At 47.8% G+C, this 25,787-nt stretch overlaps 11 protein-coding genes across 11 annotated transcripts; 5 read left to right on the top strand and 6 right to left on the bottom strand.

Annotated features, from left to right (window-relative positions):
• Window positions 1-93: 93 nt before the first annotated feature.
• N7487_011020 (uncharacterized protein) lies at window positions 94-702 on the top strand (the record flags this gene model as incomplete). The annotated part of the gene is made up of 1 exon (XM_056878750.1): window positions 94-702. The coding sequence occupies one exon, from the start codon at window positions 94-96 to the stop codon at window positions 700-702; it is 609 nt and encodes a 202-aa protein (XP_056724069.1).
• A 533-nt stretch (window positions 703-1,235) lies between these two features.
• On the bottom strand, window positions 1,236-2,545 carry N7487_011019 (Nucleoside phosphorylase; the record flags this gene model as incomplete). Its single annotated transcript, XM_056878749.1, has 2 exons — window positions 1,236-1,732; window positions 1,789-2,545. 2 exons carry the CDS (start codon window positions 2,543-2,545, stop codon window positions 1,236-1,238), a joined length of 1,254 nt encoding a protein of 417 aa, XP_056724068.1.
• Window positions 2,546-2,598: 53 nt separating this feature from the next.
• Window positions 2,599-2,766, bottom strand: N7487_011018 (uncharacterized protein; the record flags this gene model as incomplete). Its single annotated transcript, XM_056878748.1, has 1 exon — window positions 2,599-2,766. The coding sequence occupies one exon, from the start codon at window positions 2,764-2,766 to the stop codon at window positions 2,599-2,601; it is 168 nt and encodes a 55-aa protein (XP_056724067.1).
• Window positions 2,767-3,416: 650 nt separating this feature from the next.
• N7487_011017 (putative haloacid dehalogenase-like hydrolase) lies at window positions 3,417-4,877 on the top strand (the record flags this gene model as incomplete). The annotated part of the gene is made up of 4 exons (XM_056878747.1): window positions 3,417-3,576; window positions 4,099-4,131; window positions 4,204-4,410; window positions 4,523-4,877. Exons 1-4 carry the CDS (start codon window positions 3,425-3,427, stop codon window positions 4,875-4,877), a joined length of 747 nt encoding a protein of 248 aa, XP_056724066.1. The 5' UTR covers window positions 3,417-3,424.
• A 175-nt stretch (window positions 4,878-5,052) lies between these two features.
• N7487_011016 (zinc knuckle domain protein) lies at window positions 5,053-6,899 on the bottom strand (the record flags this gene model as incomplete). Its single annotated transcript, XM_056878746.1, has 3 exons — window positions 5,053-5,327; window positions 5,383-5,917; window positions 5,976-6,899. The coding sequence occupies 3 exons, from the start codon at window positions 6,897-6,899 to the stop codon at window positions 5,053-5,055; spliced, it is 1,734 nt and encodes a 577-aa protein (XP_056724065.1).
• A 2,314-nt stretch (window positions 6,900-9,213) lies between these two features.
• Window positions 9,214-10,282, top strand: N7487_011015 (ORMDL family protein; the record flags this gene model as incomplete). The annotated part of the gene is made up of 3 exons (XM_056878745.1): window positions 9,214-9,604; window positions 9,686-10,044; window positions 10,107-10,282. Coding segments are annotated over 3 exons (801 nt in total), but the record flags the coding sequence as incomplete, so codon positions are not given.
• A 1,134-nt stretch (window positions 10,283-11,416) lies between these two features.
• Window positions 11,417-13,245, top strand: N7487_011014 (uncharacterized protein; the record flags this gene model as incomplete). Its single annotated transcript, XM_056878744.1, has 2 exons — window positions 11,417-11,510; window positions 11,594-13,245. The coding sequence occupies 2 exons, from the start codon at window positions 11,417-11,419 to the stop codon at window positions 13,243-13,245; spliced, it is 1,746 nt and encodes a 581-aa protein (XP_056724063.1).
• Window positions 13,246-13,842: 597 nt separating this feature from the next.
• N7487_011013 (calponin homology domain protein) lies at window positions 13,843-16,028 on the bottom strand (the record flags this gene model as incomplete). The annotated part of the gene is made up of 2 exons (XM_056878743.1): window positions 15,679-16,028; window positions 13,843-15,601 (listed from the first exon to the last, which is right to left on the bottom strand). Exons 1-2 carry the CDS (start codon window positions 15,843-15,845, stop codon window positions 13,843-13,845), a joined length of 1,926 nt encoding a protein of 641 aa, XP_056724062.1. The 5' UTR covers window positions 15,846-16,028.
• A 635-nt stretch (window positions 16,029-16,663) lies between these two features.
• Window positions 16,664-17,391, top strand: N7487_011012 (uncharacterized protein; the record flags this gene model as incomplete). Its single annotated transcript, XM_056878742.1, has 3 exons — window positions 16,664-16,741; window positions 16,800-16,916; window positions 17,030-17,391. Exons 1-3 carry the CDS (start codon window positions 16,675-16,677, stop codon window positions 17,389-17,391), a joined length of 546 nt encoding a protein of 181 aa, XP_056724061.1. The 5' UTR covers window positions 16,664-16,674.
• Window positions 17,392-19,088: 1,697 nt separating this feature from the next.
• On the bottom strand, window positions 19,089-22,153 carry N7487_011011 (argonaute family protein; the record flags this gene model as incomplete). The annotated part of the gene is made up of 4 exons (XM_056878741.1): window positions 19,089-20,181; window positions 20,226-20,763; window positions 20,823-21,907; window positions 21,960-22,153. 4 exons carry the CDS (start codon window positions 22,151-22,153, stop codon window positions 19,089-19,091), a joined length of 2,910 nt encoding a protein of 969 aa, XP_056724060.1.
• A 1,538-nt stretch (window positions 22,154-23,691) lies between these two features.
• Window positions 23,692-25,254, bottom strand: wetA (developmental regulatory protein WetA; the record flags this gene model as incomplete). Its single annotated transcript, XM_056878740.1, has 1 exon — window positions 23,692-25,254. The coding sequence occupies one exon, from the start codon at window positions 25,252-25,254 to the stop codon at window positions 23,692-23,694; it is 1,563 nt and encodes a 520-aa protein (XP_056724059.1).
• Between the last annotated feature and the right edge of the window lie 533 nt (window positions 25,255-25,787).

Here is a 25,787-nt window from a genome sequence, read left to right as displayed (position 1 = left end):
TGTTTTCTATCTGATGAATACACAAATCGTGATATATGGAGAATGTACCTACCACACGCTCTTGAAATTCTCAGAAGAGAGGAAAGTCAAGAAATGAGTGAGAGGTATACCTTACTTTCCAAAGTTGGGAAATGCATTCTAGCGGATGGCCGGACGAAAGAAGCTGTGACTCTTTTTGGAGACATGTGCGTATGGAATGAAGGCCAGTATGATGAAGAACACCCTGATCGACTAGCATCTCAGCACGAACTTGTAAGGGCATACCAATCCAACGGGCAGATCAAGCAGGCCGTGGAGCTACTTGAGCACGTGGTCGCGGTGCGAGAGAGAACGCAAGATGAAGAACACCCTGATCGACTGGTATCTCAGCACGTACTCGCAGGGGCATATGAATCCAACGGGCAGATCGAACAGGCCGTAGAGCTACTTGAGTACGTGGTCGCGGTACAAGAGAGAACGCTAGATGAAGAACACCCTAATCGACTGGCATCTCAGCACGAACTCGCAAGGGTATACCAATCCAACGGGCAGATCGAACAGGCCGTGGAGCTACTTGAGTACGTGGTCGCGGTACGAGAGAGAATGCTAGATGAAGAACACCCTGATCGACTGGAATCTCAGCGCGCTCTCCAAGGCATCAAAATGTCGATCAAAGCAGCGACCATGGAGAACATATTTTTATCACCTCCCACCCCCCCCTGATAATGAGGCTTAATCGACCTGCTCTTCGTCGAATAAATCTGCTCCTGCAAAAAAGTCTCACTGCAGTAGCTACCATTTTTTACTTCGTAACGTATGGTTCACGACGGCACCCATAGGAAATAAATTGAAGCCTGAAATGCACAATATGACGGTTTGTGACAATACTATGTAATGTACAGAGCCAAAATATAGAACGGAGCTAACTGTATGCGGTTAGAGCCGCCTTGGCATTGAAAGTTTGAAATAGAACGTGTGAATGTACAAACGCAGGGCGATTTTGCAAGCTACTGTAGAAGATAAAGAAAAGGGAGTTAATATCCGTAGTGACTACGTATATATGACAATATGATGGGATCATGCGCCCGTCACAGGGTAGGTTCCATAGTCTTCTTAATCACGGGAATACTTAAGACCTTTGGCTCAAAAGAGTATTGAGGTATATCCAGAACCGTCTAGTCAATTCCCTCGACTACCTCGAGGACAAAGGCAAGGAGCCCAAGAGCGATGACAATAGTTACAGTACACATTCATCGTTAACCTCTATCTAGAAACTCAAGGATAGACCATAGGTTGAGTATAGCCAAATTAATCTCAGGAACACCTTCTTTCACGCTGAATCCGTTTAACCAACCTAGATTATGATGGAAAAGTGAATCGAGGTACTGACGATCATGTCCAGAGTAGTCTGGACGGGCAGTTCTTCTTTGAACAATGTTCACTCTAAAGGTGAGCCTGTTGCGAGCGAAGAAATCATTCATGGTTTTTTCTGTTTGCTGCGTGCGCTCTACCCACCATTGGGGATGTATTAAAAGTAGCTGCCTTATCAGGGCATTGATCTCTGCCCTCCAAAAAGCAGGATCTTGGATTAGCCTCGGGATTATCTCTCCACCCCTGATGGTGCCCACATAAATTCCATCCAGCTCACTCTGATTGAGCACCACGGGTGGACTGGGTTGGAAAGGAGTCGGTTGGAAAGGAGTCGGAGTGACCGGTCTCGACAGGTCTTTCGAATGTGATGCAGTGGTAACACCTGAATATGATTATTATACTTTGAAACGATAAATTTTGTGAATTTGATATACATACCAGGGTTGAGCAGAGTATCCTCCACAGTTCGTGTTTGATCAATACGAAGAACCGAGATCACCGAGAGAAGCTCTTTGGCATATGCTGCCGCCACTGTCGCGGCATATCCCTGCCATTCTTTATTCTTATGCGAGTCGGCGTAGTCGCAGATGCCACGAATGACCAGACACGGATAATTATTCATGAGTCCCGCAGCTTCCATCTCCACGCAATATGCATCCAATTCACGGCCCAGCTCATCCCGTAATTGACTGTCTCTCACCAGTTGATTCGAAGATGCAATCAGGCCATAATGGATCATAGGCTGGTTTGAATCCCGCGAAGGCCGAGAAACGGTTTTGGTTTCATCACAAGCACAACAAGTCTTAGAACTGACATCGACATGAATGTGATCGGCACGATATAAACAATCATCCTTGGTAGGGCGAGCCAGAGGGGAAGATTTTTGGGGTATCTTGCGTTCGATCTCAGCCAGAAAATCCAGGAATCGGCTCCGGCCCGTGATATGATTTGCTTGCAGTTTGGAGAGCGCAGTCAAGAGGATCTGAGGTGGCTGGCTGAGCATGCCTGTTCGCTGAAACTCGCCGCCATTCAGCGCTTTGCCATAATCAAATTGTACCACTCCTCCATGGGTATGTGTTGGCTTGCTGACCACGACATCACCCAGGCGGATATCTGCTTCTTCATTTGGTATTCCTCCTCCTATCCCGACCATCAGACCAAATCGAATGTGGCTGAAGCTCGATTTTAACTGCATGGCAACTGAAGTAGCAGATGCAATGCCATATTGACCGTATGGCAAGCATGCAATCACAACATTGTGTTTTCCGATGCTCCAAGAGTGTAGGCATTATCGTCGTTCGCCTGCACAGGCAAGTCTTCATGGACTTCATCTAGAAGCACTTGCGCGGCTGCCATCTCCAGTGGTAAAGCGCAGATCCACCCGACCGTGTTATCATCATGATTTTTGGCGGCCATGATAGACCGTATACCTTTGATATAAACTAGGTCATTGATTCAGAATGTAATATGAAAGGCTTGAAAGACACAGGGAACAGATGCGGAGTTATTTAGGAGAAGAGGGGCTGAGAAGTTAGTGCCTTTTGTGGGAAAAATACAGCTTATTTCATGACTAGACCATAAGAAAACTTTGGTCTGTTTAGGGGGGGCATTATTACGGGGCAATACTCGTATCTTAGTCTATCCTAGTCTAACTATCCAAAACCTTCTTAATGCTTTCACCGCCTTGAGGGGTGTTCTTGCATTCAAAGAAGAAGTCGAAGCTATTCGGGCCAATGCACGATACCCGATTCGGGTGTTGGGCCGTGATCTAGCCGCTATGTAACTGTGTATGACTATATTTGTCCATAGACAGGCATATCCGATAGTCTCGCTAGTCACGCATGGGAAAAGAGACTATCTAGGTATTTCCCAACCCTACTGCTTCTACAGAAACGTATATAATACTCTAGTAAAAACTAATAGAATACCCAAAGGGAAGGAACGATGTACCTATGTAGGTAACTTCCAAGGTTCCGAGGTCGGCACCTGAACCTTGGAACCTTGGAACTTTATAGATCGTTCCCGCGGCTCCACTTGGCTAACTCCACCTCTTCAACCTCGTCTCTCTGTGTTCATGTCCAATATAAGGCACGCTACTCGTTCCATCATGTCTGCCATTGCCTGCAAACATCTTCGTCCGCGAAAGTTCGCACCTCTCGGTTCTGCTGAGGGGTCAACTGCCCCTCCTTTAAAGGGAATTGTGTTTGATGTGGATGGGACTTTGTGGTGAGTCACACTTTTTGTTCCTTATATTTTATACACATTATGCGCTGTAGTTCATTTCCCCTTGTCGGATATCCGCTATGTTGCATGCACCCTGGAGAGTTTATATGCATCTTGATGCTATAATTGGAAGCGAGCAGGGAATGGAGATTAAGGCGTCAATTTGAGATTCAGGCAGAAACATACTTTTCTATTCGGGAAAGTATGCCTTGGACTCAGATGTCTGGCTTTAAGAAAGTTTGCACGGATTGCCCGAGAACTTCTCGAATTAGCTCTTATTTTCTCGATGATCTCTGGATCTGCTTCAGGTTAGACGATAATTGCTGCGGCCTGGAGTCTGAGATGTAGTAGTTGACTGGAGGGCACTTTCATGCTCTTCTGCTTTTATATTATGTTCCAGCCTTTAATGTCGTGTTTAATCACGGGGCAATTGAGCATATTTGGCGGTCCCAATGATATCAAGCTCTAATCGTGTTATCAAGTCAATTTTATTGATATTGACTGAGCCTAGCTAACCTTGACAAGTCTGCCACAGCATCACATGTTCAGCGAGATGAGGTATGGCTACTACCCGCGGGCTATTCAAACCCAATCCCCTCCCCAACCTCTCTAACAAATCTCCCAATATAGAGAAGCACTAGGAATCGATCGTTCCATCGACATCCTCCAGCACATCCGCGAACTCCCAATCGCAGACCAACCCACAGCCGTAGCCAAAGTGCAAGCGGTAGAACGCCGAGCCATGGCCGACCAGAAGCCGCAGCCTGGCCTAGTTCGCCTAATGGACTACCTTGAATCCCGCAGCTTACGACGGGCACTCTGCACGCGGAACTTCGAGTACGTTATAGCAATTAACGCAATCAGAACATAACCTTGGATCCTTCCGTCCATTTGTATTCCGGTTATGCCATCTACACACAGCGCTAACGTACAAATTCGAATCTCTCAGAGCACCAGTTCAGAACCTGATTGACAACCATCTCGACGGCCATACCTTCCTACCAATCATCACGCGGGACACACCGAATCTCCTGCCCAAGCCTGACCCCGCGGGCATTCTGCATATTGCGAGCGAATGGGGTCTCGCTAATGGTGAGAATTTGATCATGGTTGGTGATAGCATTGATGATATGACGGCTGGGCATATGGCTGGCGCTGCGACGGTGTTGCTTTTGAATGAGCTGAATGTGCATTTGAAGGAACACCCGCATACCGATCTTTGTATTAAGCAGTTGGATGATCTGGTCGGTATTCTAGAGGAGGGCTTCCTCGGGACCCGAGAGAGTGATGAGCATTCCGCGTGATCTAACTCCAGTATTGTGTCATCTCATGGTGGGATCTACCTAGAGGCTGTTGGTTTATGGATATGCTAGATTGTCTGTCTGGACAGCATGGACATGTACCACGTACAATGTGAGAAATATACTTGCTGAAGTGAGAGTTGTTAGAATAAACTGTCATTTAATCGTACATACATTCTCAGCCGAGGCTGAGGGGAATGGTTGACACTGTGCTGTTTGTTATGTACATGGCTTTCGCCGGTATCTGCTGCTCACTTCTCATATCACCCCCATTCTTACCACCCGCGGCCTCTGCCGCCTCCACGGGGTCCACGTGAGAATCCTCCTCCTCGTTGTGGTCCACGGCCTCGGCTACCGCCTCTTGGTGGAGGAGGACCCCGTGGAAGGGGCGGGTTCGGGGAGCGCGCGCGGTTGTTGTTTCCGGAGAAGGTTGATCGACCACGAGAAGATCCTCTGGATGGTGGATCGCCACCACGTTTTCCTCCGACTCCGCTTGCGAACTTAATACTGCCGCGAGTATTTCCGCGCGGGGCAGGGACGGGGCGTCCTCGGCCTCGGGATACGCGGGACATCATGTCATCTTCCTCTGGGGATGGAGCTGGAGACCATCCCCTGTTTCTTCCGCGGGCTGAAGCTCGGCTTGGTGGGCGGCTCTCTCGGGGCGGGACGACAGTGTTCAGGTTTGTGATCATGTCGGGATCTATACCCTTCAGGGTAAATGACGATGACTTGCCGGTTTCTGCGCGCACTTTAGTAGCTGGGCAGTCTCCCATAAGATGTTTCGCACTGCAGCAATTCGCACAGCAGATTGACACTGTGACTTGGTTGGAGTGAAGATCCCTGATTGGGAACTTCCATAGATAATCACATTCGGATTCCAGATGCTCATCGCCACAGTAATCACAAGGCACTTCGTATGCGAAACTGCGTAGCTTTTCAGTGCATTGCGGCTCGTCATGGCCACGTTCGCGGCATCTCTGGCATCGTCGCCAGTCAGGACAAATGCTGCTTTGATGTTGATTCCACGCGCCACAGTGTTCACACTTTATATTTGAGGTTAGTGGGATGAAAATAAAGTAATTAGATGCAAGTAGAACATACCTCTTTTGCTGGACAGACATCGGCCATATGGCCCTCGCGTTGACATTCAATGCAAGAGATAGGAAGTTTGAGGTCTATATCATGGATGTTTCGATCAAAATAGACGTACTTCGCAATAATTTCGAGGTCTGTCTGGCTTAGGTCCACCAAAGCAACAGGCGCATTTGGATACTTGAGTGAGAAAAGCCGGAATGCTTCCTCTTTCGATCCAGATCCGGTTTGGGTAGGTGAGCTTTTCAGATTTGCGTTGGAACCATGCTGATGGGCCAGAGTGGCAGGATCATAGTCATTGGCACCATCCATTCCCATCTTATCTCCTATGTTCAGTAGGATAGAGTCATCGGCTTCAGAACCCAGAGAATCTGAATCATCTGTGTCACTCTTGGAGTCAATCTCCCCATCTTCCAGTTCATCATCATTTTGAGATTGGTCGTTTGCTGTGGGCTTCTCTTCACCATTGGCCGAGACAGATGCACTGCGACTGCGCCAATATTTGTCGTTCACCGCTTCAAATTGAGTAGGCTTGTCGTTTGTTGGCGCCGATCGTTTTCCAAGCGTTGTGCGCACTGCAGCCTTCCGACCCTGGTTCCAGCTAATTGCAGGCGCGGTGTTGCCGGCGTGGGGGTTTGCGACGGTAGTTGGGTCCGCGTCGGAATCGGAATCTTCACTTGAGGAACTAGATCCAGAGCTAGATGTGTTGTCGGGATCATCCACTGGCAAGGAGGTTGCACTAAATGCAACTCCTTTTGGAACAAAATCAGCTAGATCTGAATCCTTCTTATTTCTGTTGCGGCGTTGTCGCTTGGCTGGGCGGGCGCTGTCGTGCGATGCGGAGCGCGAGGTGGAACGCGGATTTGATCGAGTACGCGGTACGCCAACCAGGGCTGTGCGCGAATCAGCCTCTTCATCTGAGGAGTTTGCCATTATTAATTGGAAAGAAGTTTGGAAAAAAGTATTGGAATACAGATCGAATGGGAGTCTTGAAGGATCAACAGTAGAGTTTGGGTCCCCAGAAAATTTCACGGTAGACGATATCGACCACTCGCGCAATTCCAAAATTGGAAGTATACGACAGAGGTACATAAGGCGATAAGCCATAGAGCCCATGATTTGGGCTCGGATGTTTTGTATTGCATAGAAGCAAAACTGTAGGCTGGTCTTATTTTCAATGATGACACTTTATCAAATAGATCATTATAGAGAGCACTATCTGACCTCGTTGAGGCTGTATACAACCGAGACTTGCATACACGGGTGCTTATCGCAGGCACTTACGCGTAAGAATTGAAAAAATAACATTTTACGATCAATCCAACAAGTTAGATGGTCAATATCAACATGATATCGACGTGACCTAGACAGCGGGCAAGCAACCCCTACTCAGTAAGCCCCTTTGACCCCGGGGCCATAGTCAAGCATCTTATATAGATTTAACTGGGCCTTAATAATAGCTGGAATTATGATCCGAGTCATTAGAATCTCTTCAGACTGGGAGTTGTCTTATGCGTAAGATCTACCCGCGAAGTATATAACAAATCGAAGCGATCGACGCCAAGAGTGGGGTTGATGCCATCTTCTTTCGTCCCAAGTGCCAAGTGCCAAATGTCATTACGGATCTTATGGATTCTTATACTGAATATTCAAAGTACTACTGATCATCTACGAACTAAGACTGGACAAGGGCTCACAACCCGCAGTCGTCCAAAGGGCTTTTCGGTGTTTTTTTTGGATCCATCAAGTTCGGGCACTATTATCTTCCATATTAATCACAAGTCTATGGTTCTACATTAAAAAGTCTCATGCTGTCAAGGACAGAGGCCACACTGGCTTCCGACTATTCTCGTTGATTATAGAACTACCTCGCATCAGCTCCTAGTGGGCGGACCAGAGACTCATATACTCTTTTTCGCCGGTGACAGGCAATGCCACATACAATCACAGTAACACTGAATAGTTTGGATGGAATTACAATTAATTCCCCGCTACTAAGTACTAGAACTGTCATATAGAATGAAGACATATTTTCATGCCGACAGGATATGTAGATTTCTACAACAGCAGAGGATCTTAGGTGTATGGTATTTAAAATGACATCTAAAAAGGCATTGGAACGCAAACTAGGAACATTTACTTTTAGCTCCTCTGGTAAAATTACTCCAAAGCTCTATTGGGCCTTTCACATACAAGCACTACTGCCAGGACACAAGCTATGGCCCAAAGCCCATCACCACAACCAGATTTCAATGTTCCCACCAAAAGAATCCAGTACATAAGCCTTTGGTACCAATGGTGGAGGCCTATCCAAAGTTCAACGTCCGGTGGGGAAATGATCATCTGGTGTGGCCTAGTATACTAGCCATCAACAATTTCAACCGATTGTTTATGACGCCCGGTAGCATTTTACCCCATGGCTAGATTGGTACCATCAATACGAACAAAATTACATAGTTGTTTAGGCTAAAGAAGACTGTGCTCTAGACACGACAGAGTATTGCACATGGAGCTTTCTCACTTAGGATCTATTACGATGCACTTTTGGCTACAATGAGATTGGAAACTTCTTACTATGCAGACACATACGGCTGTGAGGTTTGAAGGAATAATTGCGCTAAAATAGTCCGCTGTTTATGTGGTCTCTTTCCTTAACGACATAAGACTTTAGTGGTCTGATTTATTTAGCCCAAGGCCATATTAGGGGTAGTCCTATGTAAGAATACTCTGTGCTTTTGCGTGTTCTTTTTAGAGCTTGTGTTCGGATGTACTTTTCAGACAGTCTTTCAGGACGGTCTTTTTGTGCCTCTAAAGACTCTTTTTTTTAAATGTATACAAAGATGGTAACAAACATAATCATTTTGGAGTCATAGTTGAGTCAAGGTGGCCAAGTCATGTATATTAGTCCATGGATGTCTCAGACTTATTTGCCCCATAAAAGGGAATATCAACGATAAGGAATATTTAAGAGAAAGCCTCAAACCAGACAGAAAGGGAAGGATGACTTATTTATGAATCTTCCCCTTTACTGAATCCTTAATATAAAGTACATATTTAGTCTTAGTCTTTTCGGGCTAGATTCCGCACATGCATACGTTCGTACATCGATGTACGGCCAATTATGCATTTACCTTTTTCTAGGCCAATCTAAAAGGTAGGAAATAGATTAGGGAGGAAAAAAACCAATCTAATTATAGACCTAGAATGGAAAGAAAAAGAGATAGTCTAAGCCAAAAAAAAAAAGAAGAGGTGCCCAGGTGAATCAGAGAGCTCTTCCGCACCCCGTGACCCAAAGCCGATCCGACCGGCAAACTCCAGTCTGGGCCGTGCCACCTCATCCCCACGCTCCTTTTCATTCTTCTTTCCTTCTCTTCCCACCTATTCTTTTCCTTTGGATCCAACCGTCAAGCTGGCGTCCGACAATTCAAAAGTGTCTTCCCTGTTGGCACCCCGTGGGATCTCCTTTCCCCCGGATGTTGACACAGGACCGCACCGGTTATCTCCAAGCATGACCTCAAAACAAGGCCGCCGGAGGCGGTCCAGCAGTCTTATCTACCAGGAACCGGCTGAGTCGATTGAACATACCAGTGATCAGGCCGCATTACCAAATCTGAATGCAAACTGGGTGAATGCCAAGGGTGAGTGAGAAACGATCCTGGAGACCACATATCTCTATCAGAGAAACCAAGGACTAACATGGGATTCCGTGCTGTTTGTAGGTGCCTGGACCATCCATTTCGTCTGCATCGCCGCTCTCAAGATTTTCTACGACATCATCCCGGGCGTCTCGCAGGAAACTTCGTGGACTCTTACCAATATCAGCTACATGTTCGGATCTTTCCTCATGTTCCACTGGGTGCGGGGCATTCCGTTTGAATTTAATGCCGGTGCCTACGACAATCTCAACATGTGGGAGCAGATCGACAACGGCGACCAGTATACACCCGCCAAGAAGTTCCTGCTCTGCGTGCCTATCGTGCTCTTCCTCCTCAGCACTCACTACACCCACTTCGATTTGACCCACTTCACTATCAACTTCCTGGCCACATTGGGGGTGGTCATTCCCAAGCTGCCTTTCGTATGTGATATCTGCTCAGAACAAGATCGACCAAAATCATTTGCTAACTTTTTTAATCATAGTCGCATCGGTTGCGAATAGGTCTCTTCTCCGATATACCCGAGGAGTCATAGTGCTTCCCATTTAATCTTTCCTTTTTTTCCCTCTCCGCTATCCATGTTGGCGTATCCACTGCCTCCTTGATTTCCCGAGCTTTCTCGCCTCTCCTTTTCTCTATAAAAGGCCTTTGCATTGCGAATCGATTGGCGGGGGCTTTAAGCCGTTTCTTGGCCACTGCGCATCCTATTTCTCTTTTTTTCGTCAGCAAATATGAAGACGCAGAAGTCACTGCGAACCAGTCCAAATTCTCCTCCTTTCTGCCCCAGGCGGCTTGTCCTTGTCTAGATTCCCAAGTATTCAAGCCCTGCATTTCTTTTATCTCGCAAGCTTCATCTTTTTCGGGTCTCTCTGAAATCTCGGGCTGTGTAATGTAAGGGATTAACGCCTTTGCAATCCATGCACATGGAAGTAAGAATTTATCCTTTATGTATGTATGTAGAGCTTTGATAATGCAGGTCAATCTCTTGGCTGGGGCCCATGCGGGGGCCCATTGCATCATAAATTTAGGATTAAGTATTTGTCACTTCTTTCCTACATATATGTAGGCCTAGAATATTCGAATGATATATCAAAGAGCAATGCAAGGTAAAAAAAACATGCAGGCAGTACTTCGTACCCGGATTATAGATATGTATACTACTATGTAAGTGAATAACAACTGTAAACCAGAACATGTAAAATAACTTCCACGTCTTTGCTCTCTTAGTCTAATCATATCTGTCTATAGATACCCCCTTGCTTCTTTTCGTGTTATTGAAATAGACTGGTGTCTCCAACTATGTATTTGCCCTGGGGCTTCGAGATTTCAGGCTTTCACTAAAACAAACACCTTACTACTTTACCTAAACCGACCACGGGACTCATCATGCAGTAGCTTCGTGAGTTTCTCCCCAATTACTCATCAATATGTGCCCCAGTCCTTACAGGAAGCGAAGCCAAGTTCATTGTCTGTATAGTTTCCACCGCCTTTGTTTCCGCCCTCGAAACAAAGAAGTTCAATCTTTTTATAGAACTGATTATCAAAACATCCCTTAGTCTGTCGACTACAGTTATATCCTGCCCTATCTCTCGAAATTATTTCGGATGCCTTTCTTATGCCTTGAATAATGTCACATACATCAGCATCCAAGTGCCTACTGTTCTGCCGGACATATACCTCCTGGGCTCTCTCGACGCGCCACACGGCCTCCACCGCGACTCCTTATCGATAAGCGCGTTACCGCCAGCTCAAAATGTATCTTTTCAGCTGGCTTTTTAAAACCCCCCTCTGCCCATGGTGACCATGGAAGAGGTACCACACCGGTCACCCGTGCCCCTTCAATGGGAGCTGGCTCGACAGACAGAAATTTTCCTCGAAGATAGCCTATGTATGTTCCCTATCTCCGTGCTTTAACGCGTGCGGGCAAACCTCAAAAGAGCCTCTGCTAATAATATACGTTTTCTCAACTAGGGCCCCAAGCATATAGCCTTCTCTACAATGTCCTTGCATCGGGCACTATCTCATCAACAAAGGCAGTGATTCCACTGCCCCAGCATCTGGCCGTCGCAGCTACCATGCTCGTGCACCCAAAAACAACGACGCGTGCCGAGTCCGAGTATGAAAAGGAAGCACCCAACGCAGCTTTGCGATTTCTTCGATTAACGAATTCCCTTGTTGGTCCCATGGATGCAAAGTTCAATCTTGCTTTCGGCTTCACCCACTTTGAATCTTCGCGACAGGGTAGGCGACGTGGGGAAAGCCCCATGGTCGTTGATAATGATAATCCTGATACCAGGCCTCTGAATACAAAATTCAACCAAGCTTCTTCGGTATGGAGCAGTGCAGAAGACTTTTGGCACGCCGTAGGCTGGGCATTTAATTGTTCAGTACTTCACCCGGCACGTTGGGAGCGCTGGCAGATATGGCTCCGGTTTATGTGCAACGTACTCGAAGACGACTGGAAAGAGCGTGAAAAAAAGTACCAAGAGGCAAAACAAAACCAAAGAGATACCTCGGTTTGGTCGGAGAGATCTGAGCTCTCGGGGAGATCGGAGGGGGAGGGCTCGCAGGGCGCTGAATCGGCCAAGAAAGGAAACCGCAGAAGCAGAAGACGTAAGGCGAAGGTAGTGGATGTGCATGATGACCTTGAAATCTTTCGAGAAAGCCTTATCTTCCGTTATATCGCATCGAACACCACAGCTGGACGAGACCGCAGAATTATGCGGGCAATCTTTGCCAATGGCAAATCAAATCTCGGCGAGTTCAAAGAGGTATTCCCCGATGAGCTGAAAATTATTGTTCCCGAACAAGACTCGCATAATGCCAAGAAGAGAACAGGCGGCATCAACATCGACAAGGATGACTATGGCGACTACCTGAACAATTCAGACGAGGATATAGAAGCTGACCAAAGCTCAGCCTCGGCATCACCTCCAAACAAGGGATCAAATGCTAGCAATCCACGACGCAGCAAGCGCACCCGACGAGGGACGCGAAATGCAATGGACGAAGCCACAGATCCCGTCAAGATGCCGAAAGCAAACCAAAAGCCCTCCCACGAAAGCAATCTATCCCCGCTAGGCGGCTACATCTCCCTTGCTCTCCGCCAACAACTCCTCAGCATCCTCTCCAGCGTCTCAGAGAAACTACCACGGGATTTCATGCCCTTAGACGACCTCTACGACATGTTCGTAGAGAACATCCGCGACCTCCCCCTCCCGATCTTCCAACACTTCATCAGCCCCTCCAACCTCCCGCACCTCCTACCCGAAGCAGACTCCACTCTCTGCGAACTCCTCCTCTTCGTCCTCCGCGAGAGCTCCGCCCCAAGCTCCGATGATAACTACCTTACCCAGGCCAAGCTGGAGAAATGCTTCCTCCCCTACGCGGCGGCTACCCCGAACGTCGGGAACAATGCCAAGGTCTCCCTTCTGCTCGAGGCGTTGATGGTACTCCTGCATAAGAGCAAGATGCTCTCTGTAACCCCGTCACTGGCAGAAGCTGTCCGGTCTGGGATTGCCCGTCGTGAGAAGGCTAGTCGTGACCGGGGCTCGGTTGAGTGGGCCTACTTGCGGGAGAGTGGGTTTAGAATGAAGTTTATGGTCGAGCATATCTTGCCATGAAGCCTTTTTGTGGGATCGGGAAAGGCTGGTGCTGTGATAATGACGTTCATGATGACAATGAGATTTGATGATTGGGTTCTGCGGTGTTTATGGATGTTTATGGAACATTTGAATGGAGCGTTTGAGTGACCTTTTGTCTTTCTTCGGTTTGAATATAATGGTTTCTATACGTACTTAGGGAACTATGGAGTACATGTGCTATCGATTAAATGCCAATTATTTTCACTCACCGTGGAAGGATTATGCCACGAATTGTTTTGTAGTGTCCTTTTAGACGTCTTAGGCGTATACGAAGACGGTGAAAAGCTTCAACTGTGCAGAAGAATTTTCTATGTGCAACCTTTGACTCCGGTGTTTTCTAGAATGTATTTAATGTTTTTATTATAAGATCTTGAGTATAACTGCTATCTACAACCACATCGTATCGAAAACAAAACAAACAATGATCTGGAGCGGGAATCATAGCACGCAAATAACAGAATAATCCACCAACGCAGAGATATATCTATGATGATATCCGCCCACATAGGCAGGGGAAAATAGAGGTAAAAAGAAATAGGAATGACGACAAGAAAACAGAAGGGGTAAGTCAATAGTTTACCGGGGCGGCCGGGGCCCAATAATCTGGCGCCTAGCACCGCCAACACCAAGGCCAACACCGCCACGGTTTTGATTGTCACCACCCATGTAGCCATACTGATGGACATCCCAAGACTGGCCTGGTCCCGAGCCCTGGGTGCCGTCTCGGCCGCCACGTTCAGCCGCAGCTGCCGTTTGCTTCTGGTTCTCTGCCCACTCCTCTTGGCGCGCGCGTTCACGCTCCATCTCTCGTTCCAAGAGAGACTTGGATGCCCAGCCGCCGGCTTTGGTCTTCTGCTGTGAAGCTGCGCGGCGGCTGTTCTCGGCGTCGACTTCGGAGGTTGACGTGTAGTCTTGGAATCGGTGGGCGGCTGGGGCTGGAGATACGGGTGCTGGGTTCGAGGAAAGGAAACTATCCACGCGGCTTTCGTGGACCCGATTGGCGTTGTAGGCTACTGGGTCGGGAAGGGGCCGGGGCGACGCAGGTAGGTCCCTAGGAGGGAGCGCCGGTGAGGCAGAGAAAGATGATGGCTTTGGCACTGGGAGAGGACGAGGGGGTTGGGGTGGTGCTCGCTCTTCAACGTGTTCGGGTTCCTCTGCCTCGGAAGTAGCGGGCATATCCTGCGTGTTCTGCCACTCCGTACGGAGGAGTCGCCGTTCTTGTTCGAGAGAAGAAAGATCGTAGCTAGGTTTCGGGGGCACGGGACGAGGGCGACTTTGACTGCGAGGCTGAGGCTGATCGCCGGTCTTTCCAGGCTGGACTTTGCGTTCGGTCTCGTACTGACGCTCCCGGTCCTTTGCTAGCTGTAGCTCGCGCTCGAGCTCTTTGATGCGGCGGCTTTGGGCTGTTTCTTCGACCGCCCCGGCGACATCACTAGCCTGGGAGTTGGAGGCCTGGTACTGACTCAGGAACTGGCCATTGAGGCGGTTATCATTCAAGGTTCGTCTCTGTTGCCGCTCCTGCTCAAACCGCTCCTCGGCCTGCTTTTCTTCCGCTACACGTCGCTGCTCTTCCGCTTCCCATTGGCGCTTTTCTTCGTCCCAACGCTTCTTTTCTGCTTCTACCTTGAGACGTTCTTGTTCCCTTGCACGCGCAGTCTCTTCTTCCCATCGGCGCTCCTCTTCTGCCTTGGCATGAGCCTCCTCTTGTGCAATCTGTCGCTGGCGCGCTCGCTCTGCCTCTTCCCTCTCTGCGTTCTGTTGACGAATCCGTTCGTCCTCTTCACGCCTGCGCTTCTCTTTCTCTGCAAGGCTTGGTACAGCAGGCCCGGGAGTGGTGATCTGTCGGCGAGCACCAAATGCAACCCCTTGATTCCCCTGGCTAGCTCCCCCAATGTAGCCATATTGGTGAATGTTCCACGCCGGCGTGGTATCCTGCTCATCTCCCTTCTTGGCCCAAGTACTGTAAGACCCAGAAGGCTTCGCATCCCCGACGTTGCTGGAGGAGCGGGCTGACCGTGGTGTATATGCTCCGGAGCCCGAGGAACCCGTCGCATTCGGGCTAACGACACCGCGCTTACTCTGTGGGCCGACAGTCCGGGGGAACTTGTTGGGCGCAAGCGCATTGGCCCGCCGACTGAACGCTGCCAAACACTGGAGAACCTGCGCCGGATCCTTTGCTTCGTAGAGATCAACTGTCAGGAAGACATCGTGCGGGGGAAGGTTGAGCGGTGGTAATTGGCATGCGCGTAAGAAATGCGAAATATTCTCCATCTGTACAAATGGCGCGGACAACTGCTTAAATTTCACGCCCGGTGACACAACGAGGTTTACCAGCCTTGTAATTCGAGGAGTTAGCCAGTGGTCCATGGATATGTACTCATTAATGGTACTTTGAAACATAAATGCACTTACTTGCAAAGAGCAACGCCATCCTTCAGGCCTTCGAGCAAGTCTGACGCTGGCAGTTTCTCATGCAGCACTTCCTCAATCCAGTCGCGCACCTCCGCGGCTGCCTGCGGGGTATAGCGGGATAGGCGCATATTGCGCAAATCCTTGTCCAACGAAGTCACTGAAGCCATGATGTGTCGAATGATCGATGCTCAGGTGTGTTGAAGTGTAGTTGGACTGTTGTTGCCACCTGGGTGGTATGTATCCCTTTGCGGGTGCCTGATCGGCCTTAACGGTGGCGGGGATTGGGTAGCAGAAGGAGGGTGTTCCGTGATACAATTAGAAATGACGGGATGAAAAAATAATTCAATTACTAGAAGTACTGGGGTTTTCTAGTAAAGTCGTGGACGTTCTTTTAAAGGAAAGGGAGAAAAAAGCCAACTAGGAGACGGAGAGAAGAGTGGAATGTCCGGGCTGTGTTTATCCCCGATGACGTTCCTGATGGTCCACAGGTCTATCGCATCGAATAGCGACCATCAGGGACTTTATTGCCAGGAAAATGGTATAATTATTATGCATTGAAAATTGGTTTATGGGAATTGATTTTAATTATCACATAAAGAAGTCTAGAGCCATCTAGAAATAGATGTAAATAAAATATATTGAAAGACTTCGTCGATGATATCGATTATAGAACAATTCTATGTTAGGTGAAGAGGCTGTATAAGCGGCCGAATATTCTACTTCTATACTCCGTATAAATACTACTAGAGAAGTATTACTATAAATTACCTATAACTAATGTTACTACTAGTATGCTAATAATATGGTAGTTTATACGCTAGTAGCGCTACTATTGAGGGTGAATTTCAATAGGATATACCTAGGTACTGTTGTAACTATATGGAGTCGTAAGCGGTGAACCCCAAACGCCAATAGGACCAAAGTCAATGGTTATGCATTGCGACAATGGTCCCGCGATCTTCTTTTTGCGACTCTTTCTATTCTACACACTCAACAATGGTTAACAGCTTATGGTTTAAATGGAAGAAGCTTCGCCTGCCCTGGCGCAAGTCCTTCTTGGTCGGTCAGTATCCGCTTGATGTTTTTCGTGTGGCGCCTCAGTACCGCTAACCGTGTCTTAGGTGAGGATCTCGCCGGCAATACCTTCTGGGAGTTCAAAGATGTGTTGAACGCAGCTCGCTTCCGACGCATTGTTCGGTTCGATCCCAAAACACATTTCAGTGATGTTCAAGTATCACGTGAGTTTTGTCGCAGGCCGCAGGGAGTATGCTGGCTCAGGCTTGAACCACATCTTCCGGGACAAAGCGGCATGAAACTATTAAATCATAACTAACATCTTATCTCAACACAGCGCAATGGCACCAATGGCTGCGACATGTCCGGGAACACCCCCCGAGTATTCAGGAGCAGCAGCAGGATCTTGTCCGCCAGGCACAAATCAAACAACTCGCTCGACTCGCCGATGAACGCTGGGCCAGCAAGGCCTCCTTCCTTGATAAGCCCAAGACTCAACAACAACCACCAACGACCCAAATAAATGAGGCGACTTTAAATACTCCTGCCAACGCTGCTCCCACACAACAAACCTCCCCCGAAACAGCCCCCGCAGCACCACAGACACAAAAGGTGGAGAACCCATGGATCAAGGCGAAAAAGGCCAACCCAGGCGAGGAGTGGCAACCCGAGGCGTGGTCTCCTAGTTCCAAGCGGTGAAATATGATATCGGGATATCTTGGTCATATCTTCGCTATGCCATATAAACTCGACTTTCAGAGATACGTGCTGGAAGGCAGACACCCTACACCATTGGTAAATTCATCAGCAGAAATATCCTGCAATGAACCTGGGTCATAGATGACGTTGAGGATATGTCATGCCAAAGAGTCTCTGCTCTGAACTTCACCCGCGCTCCTTGTTCTACGAGGATAAGGTTATTATGCACTGTGGTCAACCCCATAGGTCATAGCAGGTATGGCCAAGATGTCTCGAAGGGTTCAAAAATAATCAGAGCCATATAGATTGGCACTTGTATATTATGTTTCTTTGACATCCAGCGTTTCCACTCACTCTTACCATTGATCAAAATATTCTCGGTTCTTACAATGATACAACAGCGCTAATTGGCGGTAAATCGGCTGCTGAAAATAGCTACACTGAGCGCCGATTTAAGCTCTTTTTTACTAAAAAATCTTGTCCTTACAACATCACCAATTCAAGACATGATTTGCCTTTTTCTTCTTCATCTTCGAGACACAAGTCGTGATCTCGTGAACATTCTAATTTATTGAATTCTCGGTAGGATCAGGTAGTGATTATGAGACGCTCTTTAGGCCGTATCATTTGGCACTCGTGAATCTTTGACAGAAGGTATGTAATAGATACATATGTAGTAAGGGTTATACTTTCACAGGGTGTGCCAGTTCTTCCGCAGAATAGTAATACACTATAGATTACTACCCTTCGATATATACCGATATGATGAAACGATACTTAAAGAACTAAGCGAGGTAGTGCTATTAATATTCCGTAAGGATTTTTTACTATAGATGCATTACTTATGGATCGTGGGGCATTGGCGTTCCTAAAGGAAGGCGCCGAATGTCAATTCCTGGGGCAGAATCTGGCTCTGCACTTCTGGTGGTGTTCATGGTAGCGCTCTTGAGCTGGAATTTAATCAAAACCATGAAGGAGTAGTGAAGATGCTTCAAGGGGCCACTTGTGACCTGTTGCCTAAGGCTTCCTTTGGTTCATATAATCTACGATCTATCACTTCAACCCGTTGAAAGCCGATCATTATAAGCCAAGGAACCATTACAATATGGCGAGTTATATTATTCACATTAGACGGACAAGATCGGTCATAGAGAGTGCTTTATAAGTGGCTTCTACCCGTCCATGGGTAATCTATATGACTTCCTAAGTACTGTAGAGTGAAAAGTCATTACATTAACAATGAGTCTATTAGTAGTGACTACATATGCACATAGAAGGGTTTTTTTTTTTATATTTCTCAATTTTCATACTCTAGCATAAAACATCCCCTTTTTTTGGATTTTCTGTATTTTCCATGCTGCAGCGCAAGGTCATTCAAAGATAAACAAAGATAAATGCAAATAAATATCTCGTCCCTTTTTTTGTGTTTTTTAATTGTTCACAGTTGTTGCAGCATAGGCACATCTCAAACTTGCAAGAAATGCAAGGATATTGCACCCTTTTTTTGTCGTTTTGGGTTTTTTTATAGCTCTGGCATCATGAGCAATCTTTCAGCTCAGAACAAGTCAATGCAAACACCAAAGATCAAAAACAATCTGGAAAAACAAAAACGCGTAGCAAATGGGTATCGAATATCAAACTCCAGACTCCGAGAAAAATCATCTAATATCATCAAACAGAAAATAACAATGGTCAAATTAAATGTAGACCATGCTGTTCTGGCATGCACTGGACAGATTCAAGGTAGCACCTTTTAGTCTATCCTCGCTTTGAGTCATATGATTTCTCTCATTGTAGTAAGCCAACAGGTACTTTCGGCCACGATCACAGAACTTATCGGCCAAGAAGGCAGGAGTGCTGTAACTGATCGAGCGAGTAGCCCGGCCCATCAGGTAACAGATGTTGTGGGTAAGTTCTTGCAGCACGTCAGCGGGCTTGCGGTCCGTATTGACCTTCGGGTTAGTGAAAATCTCGTCGTGAATGACAATGTAGTGGGCTGGACGAGCGGAACCCTGGAGAGGAGCCTGGGCTTGCAGATAGAAGTCCCAGTAGATAGGACGGGTAACTCCACGGTCAACGACACATCCGTTGAGTGGGTTGGATGTTCGATCTTGGTCCCTCGAATTGGTAGGGTAGAAGCGTACATTATGGCGCTTTCCACAGACAACGATGGTGATGTTGGGCAAGGCTCCACGGTATACCGCTTTGGCAGCAGCTTGAATCTTTGGAAGCTCCTCTGTAAGGACCATTTTGAATTGACCATCGCTAACACCGTCGCGGTACACGAGAATATTCTGGGGCAAGTTGCCATTATTGCTCTTTTGCCACAACCCCAGCCGGGTAAGCATCATCTCCTTGAGGAATTCAACGTGCTCTTGGCGGCGCGTCTGGGCTCGAACCTCACCGGGCCATTGCCCTATGCGATAATCAGTGGAGGCAACGATGGCAGCAACACTGGGGAAGATTTCGGGGTCTGAGCTGGACGGATGAGTGACATCCAAGCCAACGACCATGGTGTTCTTTGCTGCGCCAAGGAAGCGTGTGTTAGCTGGCTGCAGGAGTTGATTCCATCCTCCCATCTTGAGATTGACCTTCATGGCATTGTTGCTCAAATACTGCTCATTGGCACCTGCAAACTTATTGCTCAGCATGCAGTGCGTAAGGACTCCAGTCTTCAGATCTCCGGCATACTTGACGTAATCAAAGATTTTCGTTTCCGTGGTGGGAAGCAAAACAACCAAGAAGGGAAACTCATTCATCGTGACCTTTTTGACCGCCCCCTGATCATGTCTTGATTTGCTGTATCATCCGGACCGAGCATGACTGTAATATACGGCTTAGAGGGTGCCGGCAGTGACAGGCCATGATCGCGCAATTTTCTGTAAAATGCGTCCATCTCAGGCTCAGGATCTTTGAGTTTTTCTTCGTTGGGGTCGATACCGCGTTTCCGAAGCCAAAGACATGTCCATTTTTTGATATTAGCGCCCTGGGAGAATTTGGTGCCGATCAAATTCCACGAGCCATTTCGAGGGTTAGTGGTCTTTTTGCCCCCATAAAGCAGATTCGGAGGGTTCAAAATGCGTGCAGGTACAGTGATCATCTCTTTTCCGGGCTTGATTCCTACCGCCTTTGTATGTCCTTCAGAGATCCCCAGGATTTCCAATCCTTCGGTCATAATGGAGGCATAGTTCTGAGGAGGCCGCCGGCAACTGAACTTGATCATGTTCTGTCGTTGACCCGTGGATAGGTCTGGCTTGAAGGGTTGCCCGGGAAGGATTTCGCAAAGCTCCGCAGGAAGGTAAACTGGACGATCATAGTTTCCAACGTTCACGATGGGAATATTACTGTGGTACTCGAGTCGCTTATTGTAAGCTGTTATTGCTTGTTAGCACAATGCATTTCAAATATCGACTGATAGGCAGCAAACATACTTTTATAAAAGTATTCGGTAACAGTAACATATTTTCCCTTCTTCTCATCTCCCATCCAGAACTCCACGTTGTCGGCACTGGATCCAATTCGTTGAACCCGTGGGGGGTTTGGGCCATTGCGTCCATCCCTAGGAGAGGCAACTCCGAAGATTGTTCTCACGGGTTTTTCCTTCACCCCAAGCCCGTTCTCTCGAACATCTAGATGTAAGGCGTAAACTTTCAATCCCTTCAGCCACCGGTTTAGAAATTCCCGGCTTTCGCCGTAAGTGGTGCGAAAGGCAATGATTACATCAGCCAACGAAACTGGGCTGAAGAATGCACCGTGACTAACATTCAGATTGAGGAAAATTCGTCCAGCACCAAGACGCACACTTGAGTAGTAACCACGAGCGGCTTCGGCGCCACAGTCAATCCTCGCGGACTGCTTTCGCCTATCCATCCGGAAGAACTTGTTTCGTCCCTTGCCAATGATGACAATGCCGGTATCTTTGTAGGGATAAGCACTCATGAGGATATTCAGTACTCGGAGACAGGGTGCTTCATTCTCAAGCTCCTTTCGGTGATTGACGTCCTCAAGACACGCCATCATGTCAGCGGGGGAATAAGAGCTTTCAAGGGTTAAAGTGACCTCCCAAGGGCCGGTGTAGGCTTTCGATTTCCCACTTCCATGGCCACTTCCATGGCCACTTCCATGATCACTTCCGTTGCCCATGGAACAAATGAATGGCGCTCGATTTTCAGGAAATAGCTCAGTTGTAACAATTTCGGTGGCCCCATCAGTAGCAACGCCGATTCCTTTGTTGAAGAGAGGGTACTTGCGGAACATGCTCTGAAGAATGAAAATTTGCTGCGCTTTCTTCGCCTCGGGCTTGATCTTGAGGCGATAAGAATGAAACTTGATGTTCGGCTTGAACTCCATAGGGAAGAAGTTGGCACGAAGCACAGTCGAACGACCTTGGGTACCGTAGCCAGGACGCCGAGCCAAAGTGCCGGGCTCTGGTCGAGCCTTTGCGGACTCTGCAACATACCGGTCTTCCAGGGCCTGCACTCGAGTGCTAGGGGGCTCGACCGGGTCTGTCAACATTCTGTGCGCATGTTAGATATATTTTCTCTATGATTTGGAACAAATGAACTTACCCGGAGGGTGGTTCGGGTCCGCCACGACCTCCACGACTGCTACCACGGTCACTTCCACGCCCACGATCACCGCTGTAACCGCGGTCACTTCCATGGCTACTGGAGCCACCATCGCCGCGGCCACGATAGCGGCCACGATCACCACCGCCACGGCCGCCTCGAATGGGCAGATCACCGTGCGCACGTCCGGACATTTTAATGAATGCCGGTATAAAAAAAAGGTAATCGAAAAGTAGAAAAAAATGTAGTGGGAGGGTGGACTTTGCTCGTGTTCGAGAAAGTATGGAAGATGACGACAAGGACTCGAAAACTAGTTGATTGGGAGTTTTGGAGAGGTTCAAACACAACAGGAATAACTGAAGAACAAATCTCAGAATAGGACAAGCGCTATCTTGTCGCGCTATCTTGTCCACCGCAGATTTCCTTTTTCAAAAAAGGAAGAAAAAGAGTTGAAGTGTGCTTCGTTGATCTGTAAAATGAGTCAGTAACAATGAAACGTTAGGCTACTGAGATGCATGAAGATAGCGATATGAAGACGGACCGATGAAGCAGAGCAATGGGCAGTGTAGGGCACGCAATGCGATAAGGCAAGTAGTCCAATCCACAGCCAAGAGCGATGCCAATGAGAATATCAATGCAATGGCAATGGAGATGGTGCTGCAATGAAGATGTAGGATAGAACGCAGTGATAGAATATCTCATGCGAGTAGGGATGTGAAAAGAGATGGATGATGGTGCAAAGGAAAGTCTTCAAGGGAAGAGAAATGGAAATCAAGGTAGGCCAGGAAAAGGCAAAACGTGCAACAGCAAATGAGAATATCAGAATGGACTAAGAGTAGCAAATGGAGGCTGAGGGGCACGCAAAATACATGATCTCAATGGGATTGCAAGTAGAAGAATGGTGTAGTGCAGGTTAAGGCTTAGGGTAAAAGATGTGCAGCAATCAATGGGCAGCAAGTAAGATACCGTGAAAGTGGCTAGTGAGAGCAAATGAAAAGGCAAGTGAGAGATTTGTGAATACCAAAGTAAGGAAATGCATATGCAATGACAGTGAAAGATGCAGAGTGTGCTCAATCTGCCTATTTCATACTTCTGGCATGCAATTGAAAGGTATGAGGGGTAATCCAGCGCAAGGAAGCAAAATTCTATACTCACCAAAGCTATTTTGATGTATCGTGGAGAGGGAAGAAGAAGGAAGAAGAAGGAAGTGATCGAGATGGTATTTATAGTCGACACCAGAGCATGAAGCGCGCGTTGGTAGACTTCAATGTCATACATAGAATGTGGGGCTTGGTGTATATGGGACTGTGTATAGATGGCCCAGTATGGAGGATTCAAGAGTAAAAATAAAAAAAAAGGTTAGCCACTGAAAGTCATAGTAGTAATGACGGTAGCAAGACGGATAAAAAGTGATGAGGCTCACCAGTTTGGCAAAGAAAGACGTATACCTCAAAAACGTCTAAAGCCCGAAAAAAGAAACAAAGAAAATTTACAGCGGAAGCTGGATAGTCACAAAGTATTATGAATTAGATATCCACAGAAGAGTCTAGATATTAGAATAGTCTAACATTTTGAGGGTGTAATCACCCGGGCCCAAGCCTGAAAGCAAAACCGTAAACTCCAAAAGCAAACCAGATATTCCCAATGATATAACCCTAAAACACCGGCTGAAAGAAACAGAGACAAAAAAAAAAGCAGAAGTAAAAACAAAACAAACAAAACAAAAACAAGCTTAGCAGAGAACAGCCTCGAGAGCTTCAACGTCGCCACCAGCGCTGCGCACAGCCCTCAATGCGGCTTCGCTGAGCTTGCGACGTCTATCGCGGGCTTCTTGCTCGCGGCGAGCCTTGGTCTTAGAGCTGCCGGAGGGAGCAACTCCGGTCAGGATCTTCTTGCTGTCGTGAGCGGTAAAGTTGACGAACGATACGCTGACAGACTTGTTTGAGCCTCGGGACGAGGAGCCAGATGCCTTGGCGGGCTTGGGAGCATTCATGCTCTGGCCGGAGAGCTTGCGGCTGTGTGTGCGCCGATGGGTGGGCTTAGAGATGGATCCATTGTGGATGTCCCTGGGTGATGTGCCGGCCTTGGGAGAGAGAGATGGTGAACGGGAGACGTTGTGGATTTGGGAGGTGGTGAAGGAGGTGTCGAATTTTTGAGGGGTTGCGGGGAGCATATTAGAGGAAGAGAATGAGTGATCCGCCGACATGTCATAGGAGGGATTGAATTGGATCATTAGTCCTCCTTGCATGATGTCATTTTGGTTTCCAACGTTTTGTGTGGTGCGGACAGGTGTGGGAGATGCGAGGTAAGAGGCCTGTTGTTGAGCGACCCGAGAAGGCATGGGGGACCACCATTGAGAATCTTGGCCTTGGAGGTCTGGAGTGAAAGAGAGAGATGAGGCATGAAGAGGGTCGGATTGCCAAGAAGAGAGTGAGTGGGGGTCAGATGAGTGAGACGAAGAGAACAAATCATCTGCAGAAGAAGGACTAGAGCTGGTCAAGGTGGAAGAACTTGGGTGAGCAATGTAGTGCTGTTGCTGGCGTGCTGACATTGCGATGTTCGGCGATGGCATTGAAACGGAGGGAGACTGGTGATATAGTCTTGCGTCGTACTGAGGAGGCATCTCTGCTGAGTCTCTAGGTTGGTTCATGATGTGTTCGGTGGGCATATTTTCATGCTGAATGAGGACATCCGATGGAGGAGGCGACAGTGGCAGACGATCTTCGGAGCTGTGAAGGCTGAAGTTCTGAATTTGCTGGGCCCAAGCCTCGGGATATGCCATTCTTGATTTGGATAGGTTGGAAGAGCGCATTAAGCTGGGGGAGAAACTTTGCTTGCGCAAATGAGAGCGACGTTCATTCGGGCTGCGATGGCGGATAGATTTGGGAGTGATGAGAGCACTCTGGGTGGGCTTCCGTCTAGGGGTAGCGGGAGGAGTGGATGGCGAGGTAGACAGGGTGTGGGTTGCTGTAGGGCGAGAGGGAACTTCAAAGTTGTTCAGGTTGACATCTGAGATTGCAGAGGGGTGGACGGTGTCATGGAAAGCAAAATGATCGACAGCGGCCCCGTCATTCTGCAGGGACCAGTCATTACTCCAGGGTTGCGGTGATTGATGGCGTTTGGGAGTGGAGACAGTGGGTGGTAGATCGCCACAGTCACTCGATAGCGAGTCAAGTGGGAAAAGCTGATCAAAATCGGACAACGCCGAATCTTTTCCATCAGCGGCACTGGTCTCCATGTTGACGTATTGGTTGAACAAGTCATTGAACGAATGGTCGTATGGTTGGGCGAACATCTTGTCGGGATTTCCGTTTGCAGCGACAAAGTAAAAGTACGAGGCGATTGTGTAGTCAGCGACTTAAGATCCAAATACTTGGATGTAATTGGACAACCAAAGATATGGTCTTGGAATAGAGCTTGGGAAGGTTTGGGAATAGTTCGGGGGGATCGACCCGGATATCCGAGAAGATGCAAAGGATGCAAATAAAGAAGAGAGTGTTTGAATGTTTGAATGTTTGATAGATTGTCAATCAAAGAAAACACTGCAGATGATGCAAAGAAAGCAAAGCAAACAAACAGATGCAAGCCCTATTTGAATGGCTGCCAGGGACACCAGCCTCGGAATTTCTCGACACATTCCAAGTGCTCTAAAGATGGACAAGGAATGTGCTATAGAGGGCCCGGTTGGCTCCTGGCCGGCCCCACCAGCCACCCGGAAGAATGATTCAAGACTCTCCAAGCCAATCGTAGTTGTGGAAATCTAAATGGCTGGCGAAGCTGTCAATCTTCGCCAACTCCCACAGAGGTTTCGTTACGGGTAGCCACCCG

Source organism: Penicillium crustosum (genome assembly GCF_028827405.1).
Source record: "Penicillium crustosum strain IBT 35664 chromosome Unknown utg000005l_segment0_segment0, whole genome shotgun sequence".
In the NCBI taxonomy this organism is placed as follows: Eukaryota; Fungi; Ascomycota; class Eurotiomycetes; order Eurotiales; family Aspergillaceae; genus Penicillium; species Penicillium crustosum.
Note: the sequence above shows the minus strand (reverse complement) of the source record. Positions and strands in the feature narration are given on the sequence as shown.